Source organism: Thermobia domestica, chromosome 1 (genome assembly GCF_964235325.1).
Source record: "Thermobia domestica chromosome 1, izTheDome1.hap1.1, whole genome shotgun sequence".
Taxonomy (NCBI): domain Eukaryota; kingdom Metazoa; phylum Arthropoda; class Insecta; order Zygentoma; family Lepismatidae; genus Thermobia; species Thermobia domestica.
The window spans coordinates 29,996,244-30,008,580 of NC_137454.1; the positions used below are offsets into that span (position 1 = coordinate 29,996,244).

The following is a 12,337-nucleotide window of genomic DNA, read 5'->3' on the forward strand; positions in this document are numbered from 1 at the left end:
AGAAACCCGAGAAGACCTACGTATACAGTCTATATTTATACAAAGTCCACTTGACGGGAGCTGGGATCGAACCAAGGATCCCATGCAACAGAGGTAAGCGCTCTACCACTAAGCCAACGCGACCCCCAAAATTAGACTCGTATGTAGTTCTTCAATTCAGTGCAGTATTCTGATTTTTATTACTCTTAAAACCTGATAAAATAAGCAAGTGATAATGCTATATTGAGACAGTGAGTGGGTTTTAATTGCTCTTGTGCTCACCTATATGATGAGTTCTGCTTTAACTGCATCTGTGAACATTCAAACGAAAAGGGACCGCGGTGGCTCAGTGGTAGAGCATTCATCTCTGGAGAATGGGGGCCTTGGTTCAATTCCAGCTTGCGTTAAGTGAGCTTTGTGGTGGACAAACACCGTGTGCGTAGGTTTCCTTGGGGGTCTCCTGTTTCCTCCCACTTTCTTCATGCCATATAGCTGGCATAGCTGTGGGATGTAAAACTGAAAGATTTCATTTCAAATGAAAAGTTTTGGCTACGCCTACATATATAAATAATGCAGATGAGAGGTACGGAGACACAAACTATGTTCTCTGTAGAAACACATGAACATTAGCTAGTTTTAGTAAGTATCAAAAAAGTTAGGAAAACCTTTACAAAGACAAAATATTTAGAGTATTTTACACTAGGTGATGAGTTGGCTTTTTCCAAAGCAATACCATTTTTCTCTCTCTCCCTCTTTGTCTCTTGTACGAAAGTAAATCTAATAAAATATTGAAAGTAAAATATTACCTCTCCTTGGTCCAAGGAATCCACACATGACAAAGTTACATCATCTTGGCGTTTTTTCCCAACGGTCCTTAAGTCCTCAATACTAATGCAGCTCACGGGCGTGATGGTGCCCAAAGTAGTCGTAGAAGGTTCCTCATCAATAGATTCCACTATGGAATATGAACTGAATCTTCGAGTAGCAGCCGGTTTGTCCAAATGCAGAGCAGAAAACACGTGCATTGGTGCAAAGAACCGAATTCCCTCTTCATCGATCACAGTGTAACTAGTCATACCTGTCAACACGCTACGTGCAGCTTCTCGCGGTATAATTGCCTGAACACTGTCCTTTAGGATGACACAAGTGGAAGATCGGCGTCTGTCACTCTTAGTTCCAAAAGACCACAAATCATCATCCTCAAGGTCACGCCGTACACTTGCTAACACAGCGTCCATTAACTTTCGGTCTTCTTTCGAATCTGACGAATACCTCAACATATGGAAAATAGCTGTTGGAATATCGTGAGAGGAACGAATGACATGTGGGATTCTCAGGTTTGACGAACCGCGGACAAGCACTTCATCCTCAGCTTCTTCTGGGACAGTCATTAGTGCAGCGCTTTCTCTAACTAATTCTCTTAAATGAGGATCTCGTCTGGCCAGCTCGGGATCACTCTCTAATCCATGCAGTGCACGGACACAAGACGGACTTCTCTCCGCGAGTTGTCGCATTACTGTTAGTCTTTGTAAGATGTCACGCACTACAGCGTCTTCGGCAACAGCTCTAATGTGGGAAGGATCGGACAATAATTCTAGAAGCACACCTGCCGCTTCATCAAGTCCAAGCATTTGTCCTAATCCAACAGCCTGAAGAATGAGATCTTTCAGTTCACGATCCGATTCAGGAGTAGGAGTTTCCAAAAGTTCTTGTAGTCGTTGTTCACTCTTTTCTCTTACGGTGTTTACAATCGCACGTTGCAAAGTCTCTGTTGCCTCTTTTTCTGTATACACATCATCCATTCCCTCTGATACTTTGTTCAGAATAGCACTAACGACTTCTGGATAACTTCTGGATAAATGGCGGAAAGCAGATTCCATTGCACCCATTTCTACTTCCTCTTTTTCAACAGATTCTTGTTCACTGGCGTCATCTAATTTGGAGGCAACGTGTTCATCCTCTTTCTCAATATGTTTCGTTTTCCTTTTGTCTTTCCTTTTTCTTCTAGGTTTGGTTGGGTCTTGGAGAACTGCAGACAATTTATTCACAGTATCTTGTACTTGTTTCTCCTCAAAAGTTTGTGTTGGGGCATCTTTTCCAAGAACTTTTGTCAAAAATTTCATTTGGGAATCTTTTGCCTTCATTTGTTCTTTGTTTTGATTTGACTTTACAGCATCTCTCAAGATGTCGACTTTACTTTTATCTCGAGGAATGTAGAAAGATTCGGTGATGGATGACTCGTCCATAATGGAATCTTCTTGAACTCCGTCTCTCAAGAGCCTCTGGACTTTTAGACAAACTTTAGAGACAGCCTCTGGTGAAGAAACAAGATTATGGAGAGTATCAACCAATCCGGTAGCATGTTCTTGTGTTGCAACATCTGGTTGAGATTGGAACTCCTTCATGACGCCTTCAACCACAGAACTCATTCGCCTCAAAATTGCTCTTTTTACTTCACTTTTGTCTCGAGTTTCTGATTCTTCTTGAGCTGCCGTTACAACCGCTGCTGCCACAACAGCCTTTAGCATATGGTCAGCCTGTTGTTCGTTTTGGGAGGTAAAAGATTCGTCACTCATCTCAGCCTTAAACACCTTCTGAAGATTGTCTAAACCAACAGATTTCAGATCAAGTTCCACTTTACTTCTTCGTCTTTCCGTAGGTGGTACAACTGATCCCTCATTTTCTTTACTTTCTGGCATATCGTCAGATGCATCCCAGTTATCGCAAATATCACAGCCGAGTTGAGCTACTTTCTGCAGGACCTCTGCCATTTTAAGAGCAACTGAACCTTGTAAGTGAAGACTTTCAGCAAATAATTGAGCCATTTCGAACCCAGGAGTTTGGTTTCCTTGTCCAAATTTTACATCAACAGACGGAAGAACTGTTGGTGCTTGTCGACCAATTGCCATTCCAGCAGCGGAAAGTTGACGTAGCATCTGGGAGTCAATGACAGAATCACTAGCCTTTACAGCGAAAGAGGGGGACAGGCACAAGGACGGGTTAGAAGGTTCAGTTTTCAGTAATCGTAATTCTTCTGGACAGACTTCGAAGCCTTGGATGGAGAATTTGGTACCTTCTGAAGTGTGTTGTAGATCTGGAGCTACAAATCGAGGACCTTCCTGAGTTTCCACGACTTGACCAGGTACAAATGTTACCTTTTCTCCGTTGTCTATAACTTGACCAGGCACAAACCTTGGCCCCTCTGCAGTTTCAACTACTTGTCCGGGAACAAATTTCGAGCCTTCATCAGTTGATATCACTTGGCCAGGAATAAAAGTTGGACCAGATTTAGTTTCAATTATTTGGCCCGGAACGAAACGAGGTCCTTCTTTGCTTTGAACTAACTGACCAGGAACGAACTTCCGCCCTTCATTTGTTTCAATCACTTGCCCAGGTACAAATTTCGGTCCATCCCGTGTTTCTATTACTTGTCCCGGTACAAATTGTTCTCCTTTATTTGTGTGTACAACCTGGCCTGGGACAAACTTCTCGCCTTCAGGGGTATCTAATAACATACCCGGTACAAATCGAGGACCATCTGCTTCTTGAACCAATTGCCCTGGAACAATTTTCTCAGCCGAAATTACAGAAGGAATAAGTTTTCCTGGAAAGAATTCCACTGTTTTCTTCGTCGTCTGAATCATGTGTCCAAATACAGGCTGTTGAGGTGGAACTGCAGTGAACGTAGTTTGGTTTATAGGCAAACCTTGTGGTGGCGCTTCACAGAGTTCGACATCTTCTAATTTCTTTGTTACACTGAATTTAACATTTGATTTCTCATCTGTGACTAACTTTCCAGGAACGAATTTTTCGCCTTTTGGAGTAGAAATTATTTGGCCTTCAACAAATCTTGGACCCTCTGGAGTTTGAACAGTTGTTCCGGGAACGAATTTTTCCCCGTCTTCAGTCTTGATTGTAATGCCAGGTACAAATTTAGAACCAACCATTTGTCCGGCAATAAATTGAGGGCCATCTGGTGTTTGAATAGTTTGACCTGGAACGAACTTGGGACCTTCCGGAGTTTGGACCGTTTGGCCTGATACGAATTTCCAGCCCTCCTGTGTCTTAACATTTTGGCCTGGAACGAAGAGGGCTTCTCCATGAGGAGCTGCTACTGTTTGCCCAGGTACAAACTGAGGACCGTCTGAAGTCATCACTGTTTGGCCTGCTACAAACTTATTTCCTTGCTCTGTAGTGACAACTTGTCCTGCAACAAACTTAGGTCCTTCCGGTGTAAACACGGTTTGACCAGGTACAAATCGCGGTCCCTGTGGTGTATGAATAGTTTGACCTTGTACAAATTTCTCACCGTCCTTTGTTTGAAGATTTTGACCCGCTACAAATACTGGAGATCCATCTGGTGCTGTTAGTTTATGTCCTGGAACAAGCATGGGACCTTCGGGAGTCTGAACAGTAATTCCAGGGACAAATAAAGGTCCATTTGGTGTTTCCAAAGTTTGACCGGGAAGGAATATAGGCCCTTTTTCTGTTGAAACAAGTTGTCCAGCGACGAATTTTTGAGCAGCTTCAACATCAATTACCAAACCATGAATACGTTTCTTACTTGTTATTTCCATGTCGCCTATAGTCTCTTGCGTTTCGACTTCTACAACCTTTTCTTGACCCATCTCTAGTTTACCAACAAGATCAGGTATCTCTTCAATGCGAGGAAGCGTTTGTAAATGTTTCCTGTCTCCCAAAACACTTTTTACGTCTTGTGTTTTCTCCAAAATAGTTACGTCATTGTTGATTGATTGCAGTGCCTGCTGAACTTCAGTAGTAGGTTCTGCAATTAATGGATTAAACGGTAAAACAGAAGGTACAGCTTCAAATCCACATGTCTCTTCCAGAATGCTTGGACTCTGTTGGTGGATAATTCCAGGTACAGATGAGGTCAAATCAATTTGTTCCGGATCAGTCTTTATTGGCTCTGGGATTTCATTGCCAGCATTTGCTACTTGATTCTCTTCCAAGTTTTCAAAAGCAGACCAATCCCATTCTTCAATTAATGGTTCCATAAGATCTCTCCAGTCACCGCTTGCCATGAAGTAACAACTCTCTGAACGAAAACCGTTTTGCATTTCATCCATTGTCCATCGGAAGTCTCGCTTGCTTTCTTCACCCTCAGTGAACACTCCTGTTTCAATTGACATTTTCTGAAGTTTTGGAGGGGGAGGTACGGCGTCGTCTGGAGGCTTTTCTGGTTCTGCAATAGTTGCTGGAGGCAAATTCTCTTTGTTTTCAATGATGCTTTGTTTCCTTGCGTTGATTTTAACTTGTATCATTTTAGCTTTGGCCGACGGTGGTGGCCTTTCTGACATCTTCTTTTCTTCGATCTCTGCTTTCTTCTCTTTTTCTTCGAATATCTTTTTCCTGAAATCCATTAATGAATCTTTGCTTTTCCTCCTTTTGGCAGCTTCTTTGGCTTTTTTCTTCTTCTGGGCTTTCAGTGCCTCTACACCTGGTCCCATACCTTCCCGTAGTTTATCATCAATTTCATCTTTAGCCATTTCTCTCAACTCTACTGTCACAGCAGATCCCTCCTTCATATGAATGACTACGTTAGATGTTTCCTTTTCCAGCATGACATTTTCAACATCGCCATCGCGCACTGCGGCTTCCAGATTCGCTGGAATAACCAAACTACATTGCTCTTCTTGAACCGTATAAACATATCGCGCATTCTCTTCGTGTTCACACAGAGTGTGTTCACAACCTTTATTGGCCAACATTTTGATAAGTGCTTTAATAGGATCATTTCCATTTTGCTCTAAAACAGGGAACACATATTTATAAGCAGCAAGCACCTCGTGCATTTGAGTGATATGACAAGCGGCTGGAGCTATTCTGTCACCGGTAGCTGGAGGTTCAAAATGGTGCTTGGGCTGTCCCTCTGATTTAGTTGTAATGCGACATTGTATTTTGCGGTTAGTTTTACAGTCGAACACAGGAATGTAATGATGCTGTTTCAAGCCTTGAGATTTACCGGTAATTCTGCAAAGTCTCTTGGCATCAGCAGGGGAAATGGGGGGTAAGAGAGGAAAATAATTGGGTTTGGGTAGCCCACGGCTTTTACCCGTGATTCTACAATACGACGGAAACATGTTGCGAGATTTAGAAATAGATAAACGTAATCTAAGATACGAAACACTTGCTAGTTACGTTAAGCTTTAGAAGACTAAAAAAAAAAGTTACGTTAGATGCACAGAAATCATGACCATACACAAGAAGAAAAATATTGTGACCTTAATTTTGGTTTAATAATAACAGAAGCACACGGAATGTACTGTTATTCCTAGGATCATTAATCTTATTCTAAGACGCTGCACTATGTATGTCACCAAAGTTGAGCAGAAATTTTGTTTTGAACACCTCACTCACAACTGTACAACAACAACAACAACAACAACGAAAAAACAAACACAGTAGTAAACTAACGAACAACTAATCATCGCATGTTCTACTGCAAGTTCACACTTAGTCATCAGGAACAAGATATCACCACTTAATCATATATCACAGTCACTTCACACACGTGGTAGGCACTTGGGTCTTCAGTCGAGAAATGAGAAGTTGCCAAAATGTGATTGACGCGGGAACAAGTTCGAAGAAAAAAATAATTTAAAAAGTGATAAAACAAAAGTTTCAGTGTTGAAAATATATGTCCTCAAGTTGAGTTTCTTCCATCTCGTGTCTTGTTTTTGTTATACTTTTAGTTCCCGATTTTGTTTTTCATGTATATGAGCTGCACTATGATATGAGGCAACGGGATACGAACCGACGGTCTTGCTCGTTAAAAAGACCCCGCGTGTAATGCTCTTGAAAGTTCAGATCTTTGTCCATTGTTTGTTTTGTTTTATTGTCGACACGAAATTCTTCTTTTACGTTCCGATCGAGTTTTCTTTTTTATTTCCACGTTCTTTTTTTTTTTTAATTTGTTTTGTTGGTTTACGGCGCCTCCGTTTCGCGCTTTTTGAGTCGTGCCGGGGAGGTCACGGACAACAGAAGGTCGCCCCTCGGCGTGTCGTTCGAAAGCCCATCGCTATCTGGCGCTGCTACAGCCGGTGAAGCTCGGCGGATCTTTTCTATTCAAGTGACTACCAGTGTTGCCAATCAAGGAGGTGAGAAAGTCTCTCAACACGAGCCAAAAATACATTTTTTTTAAATCTTTCTTCTCCCTCTCTTTCTCTCGCTCTGTCGTTTCACAACGTGCACACAAACCACTCGTGTAGTTTTTGAGTCTGTTGTCTCTTTAACCAATTTTAGCTCCTTTCAGGAGGGGGAACAGCCTTCACCTATCTTCTTTATTTAAAATCCCTCGATTTCTAGAAAAGCTATGACGTACTTTGACACCTTCACATACGACGAATGTCACTCAATGTTTTGTGTGCTGTTTTTAAAGACCTTCTGTCTGTCCGCCCTACATAGCAAGAAGCTTTGCAACGAACTGAAATAGAACTAGAACTGCAATTGCAATGCCTACGAAGTTAAGACTGTTGTCCCACAAGTAGTTGCAGGTAAGCACAATAAGTCCCCAACTCTAATTACATTCACTATAATTATACAAACAGCCGTGAATCCAGGATATGATCAAGGGAGGGGCTAAATCATAGTTCGCCGCTTTATCCAGTGTAAAGAAAGTAGGATTGAAGCCCATTTTATCTAGTGTACTATAGCCCATATAGCTCTCCCCTTGGATCCGTGCCTGTACACAAATGTTTATAATACATAATTATGTTATCACATGTACCCATTGCTTTCCTGACATTTTTCGTAGATTAGTCATATATTATATATATAAGACGTAGGATCCGAGTTATATACATTTCCACCGAGAATAGAACCCAAGTCTCCGAAAAATTAAATGAAATAAACTCTTTTAGTTTAACATCCCACGTTTAGACCTTTTAGGCTAAGAGAGACGGGTGATTAAGACAAATTAATGAAGAATCAGGAGAATGAGAACTTGAGAGGAAACGGAAGTATCACGAGAAAACCCCCGGACACGATGTTGCCCATTACAAGCTTACTTGGCCGAGGAATCGAACCAGAGACTCCACACAGAGATAAGCACTCTACCATTAAGCCACCGTGTCCCCCCCTCTAAGTCTCCGATGTGGAGGGTGAGAACAGTAAACGTTTAACGAGAGAAGAAATTCTATCATTCACATGAATAAAGACAACTTTAAAATATTTCAATAGATTGATTTATATTTGTGTCCTTTATCTACAGCGAGGCTATATAAGCATGAGACCTACAATTTAAAATGGGACTGAACCATTCAATGCTGCCCCACTTGGGATCCAGCACCTATGACCATTAAGATGGAATGAAAATAAAAGAAATACTCGATTTTTTTGTTTTTATTTGTCATAATGCGGAGAAATTGTCTTGTCCGCATTATGAGAAGACATAAGATAAAAATGAAATTTGAGATTAAAATCGGAGCATGCTTTGTGGTGCCGTAAGATACGATGAAGTTACATAAATTTGACATTTCTTGTTTCTATTTCCACTTCTTCCATTGTTTTATTTGCACTATAAAAACCTTGATCGCCTTTGGCGTGGGAGACCTGGGCTCGATTTCCAGCAGGAGCTCATGTGGAAATGGAGCCACGTTAAGCTGTAGGTGCACGTGTCATAAGAACTAGCTGCAGAAAGGGACGCTAAACAAAATCAAACCAAATCAAAACTTTGAATGTACTTGTTATGTCTTTTTATCGAAAAAAGAAACCTTTTGAATGGAAGAGGGAATAACGGAGTTTAATTCTATTTTGCAGCATGTGAAAATATTCGCAACTACTGAATCAATTTTAAGAGATCAAATATTCAACTTTGCCTAAAAATAAATAATTAAAGAATAAACAATTTACTTTTCTGGCATTTTTTTCTTTCAATGCAGAGAATCTTTTATTATTTGGAACATGTGTCTGAATATTAAAATTAAGTGGTTTGTACTACATTGAATAACACAATAATCACAACAATAATAAATATGTACAGATTGTTCTTAATTGTTGATTTAATTTAGTTCTGGGCAAATTTTAGGTATTCATCTTTTCAAATTGATTTAGTTATGTGAATATTGTAACAGATTTTTAAAAAATACAGCAGCGTTTCGCAACCGCTGGTGTGCCGCGAATGGGTCGCTGGTGTGCCGCGAGGAAATCGAAACAAATTATTAATTCTATAGGAACCAAAATTGCAAGACTAGGGGAAAAAGTATATTTTTGTATTTCACATTGCTATGAACCTCTACTATAAATCTACAATTTTAAGTTTTATACTATGTTACTTTTCTGTACATTTTTAATGTTGGAAAACATTTATCATTGTCATGATCATTATTGCTTCTTTATTCTTGCAGACTATTTCGTAACTTGAACTTTTAACATATCATTCAATAAATTCAACAAAGCAAACAACATACAAATTACCTACATTTGTGTTTTATAGGTACAGGAGATTTGTTTATTTGTTCGTTATTTAGTGATCTTCCTTTTTATTTAAAGATTAGATACAGTTTTCAAAAGAGAAAGTGGATTTTTAAAAACCCGAGTCCTATATTTCATTGCAATTGTTTTCTATTTTAAAATTAGAATGAAAAATAAGCATAATGATTTACCACGGGGGAAATCAGTAATCACAGAAAAATGCCACGGTATTTTATATTTTATAATATTAGTGTGCCGCGAGAATTAAAGTTACACCTGTAGTGTGCCACAAGTTGAAAAAGGTTGGGAAACGCTGAAATACAGGGTGACTCGAAAAACCTCCCACATTTTAAAAGCTAATAAAACAAAATGTATCGCAGATAGGAAGTTGTTTATTTGAAAATATAAAATTGTATTAATAACGGTTTGGGTGAAACTGCAGGTTTTCTTGCAAAATTCTTCTTATACTCTCCTTAGGAAGCCCAACAGCTGCAGAACATTTTGAGGACTGCAACTCAGACTCTTTCACAGCCTTAATATTCGTAGGCGTACGAGCACTTAAAAAAAAACCCTCTGGACCCATTGTTCTGACATTCTCGACCTACTGCAAAATAGTCTTCGAATCAGGAACATTTTCGTTACGTGGAATAGCAAACTTTAAGAGAAAAGCTTTTTGCACTGAAATCACGGAATTACTGCTTTCGAAAAATATTTCAACTACGTATGCATGATGAGCTCCTGACCAGGCCCGCAACCAGAGGGGGGCTAGGGAAGCCTGGCCCCCTAAACTTTTCGTGCCCCCTCCAGACTTCAATACAAAATGCAGTTATTAATACGAAAAAAAATTGTAGGAGAAATTTTAATGACTTCGCCCCCCCCCTAACATATCCATGCCTCCCCCTCCAAACCTCTGTGGCTGGTTTCGGGCCTGCTCCTGACCAAAACATAACGGATCGACTGAAAACGGAAGGAGAGTGTTGAGCGGAAATGACTATCCCCACTCCTCTCGATCCTTCACTGACAGCTCTATAGTCGATCAGAAAGTAGATTGTTTTATTTTTTTTTACAATACAATTAACAATTGTATTGTTATTTGTAGTGTTATTTCAACACACAGCAGAACAGAGTAATTCAAATCAGAATAAAGTAATTACAAACTGTTTTCAAATACGATTTTATATTTTTCAATAACCAAGTTTCTATCAGCAATACTTTCCGTTTTATTAGCCTCTAAAATCCTTATTGCGTCACCTTGCACATTGAAGAGATAGTGGATACATGCTGATATTTATTGGAGAAAGTAGAAGTTTTATATTTAAGCGAAATATATAGAATTGATATAGTAATGATTATTTGATATTTATTTATTTATTTAATTTCTACAAGATTATTAGCTTTGTACGAGAAAAAAATGTCCAAACTTGACACATACGAGGGGTGATCCAAAAGAAATTATAATCGGACATTCACAATACGCTTAAAAATCTACATAAAATAATTTATCTTCTCTATACTCTCAACAGTTCTCTGTAACAAAAATTATATAAATAGGTCATCAATCCTAGAAGATACATTCATTTATATACGAGCAGTCGAGATGATAACACGAAAATGGATAAAAACGAAATGACAGCTGTCATCAGTGCTGTGCCGTGGGGCAACGGCCCCGGGCACCGAAGTAAGGGGGGAGCAAAATTCGGGAGGAAAAAGAAAAGAAAAAGAAAGGAAAAATTACTGGGTATATTACTAGTAGGTACTTAAATCCTCTTCCTGCTTTAAGAAGTGGTCCTCATGTTAGGAAAATTGTATGTGCATATGTATAAAATGGAAGGAAAAAAGTAATAAAAGCTGCTCAAAATCAAGGAAAAGCAGAGTTTATTTTTGAAAATTTTCTTACGCTTCACACCAACTATGGTGGCACTTCGCGGTTAGTCTCACTTGTATGTATGGGGGCGCCGTCGTATACTTACACTCAGGGCGCTGATTTTCCACGGCACTACACTGGCTGTCATCAAATAACTTTGCTTGAAAAACCTTTGCCGAGGGTTCAGCTTGAACACTCGCTTTATTCTCCAGATCTATCCCCCCAGTGAATTGTATCCCTTTACCCGGCTCAATGTAGTGTTTGTATTTTACGGCCTAATTCAACGCCGAGGTTATGAAAAACGAGGCATACTACTAAGGTGGGTATCGAAGTAAGGGTAGGACATGAATCTAGTGCAGTTGGCAGATATGTAGATTATAATGAAAGATTAGCTCTTACAGTTAGGCCGTTCCTCACCGCTATGCTTCCAAAACAACTGAATTATTGATATTAACACGCCATACACCAACTTGTTATCTTGAAACATAGATATACTATAGGCGATTTGCATACTAACGATGCTATCTTTACAAACAACAATACATTTTTCTTTGCGGGCGCGATGGCTTAGTAATAGAGTGCTGACATCCGGTGTGACTGGTTCCTGGTTCAACCCCAGGTCATGTAAGTTTGTGTTGGACATCTTCTTGGAGTTTCCTTGGATTCTCCTGTTTTCTCCTACATTCTCATTCCACCAATGATTTAATAGTCATTTACCATTATTAATTATCTGTCTCTTTAGCCTGAAGAACATAAACCGTGAAACGTGCACTAGACATTTCATTTCAATTCAATACTTTCTTCTTTAATTATTATCTCCTTTTCTTTTTCCTTTTTGTTTAGTACATACGATAAAGCACTTCTTTCCCAACAATATTACATGCTACCGTTGTAATTTGAACAGTAAATACGTATAGGTACTTTTGTTCAAGTAACTAATTTTCATTTTCTTTCCGCGTGGTTTCAAGTTCGAACTTCGGTGGAGGTACTTGTCTGGGATAGAAACGAGGATAGTATTGGTTCAGACAATACTTGAAAAGGTCTACCCTGTCTTACATA

The 12,337-nt window shown here is 39.6% G+C and overlaps 1 protein-coding gene across 9 annotated transcripts in view; it reads right to left on the reverse strand.

The window, feature by feature from the left end:
• Window positions 1–12,337, reverse strand: part of Obsc (Obscurin) — a 633,182-nt gene that overhangs the window by 405,453 nt on the left and 215,392 nt on the right. For 5 of the 9 annotated variants that reach the window (XM_081756059.1, XM_081756036.1, XM_081756044.1 and 2 more), the window contains exon 1: window positions 786–7,012. The exons of 2 other annotated variants lie outside the window; for them this stretch is intronic. In XM_081756059.1, coding sequence (XP_081612185.1) covers window positions 786–6,083 — 5,298 coding nt within the window. In that variant the 5' untranslated portion in view covers window positions 6,084–7,012. Of the gene's footprint in view, window positions 1–785; window positions 7,013–12,337 lie in introns of those variants that run through there. 2 more of the 9 variants (XM_081756072.1, XM_081756063.1) reach the window with 1 other exon arrangement.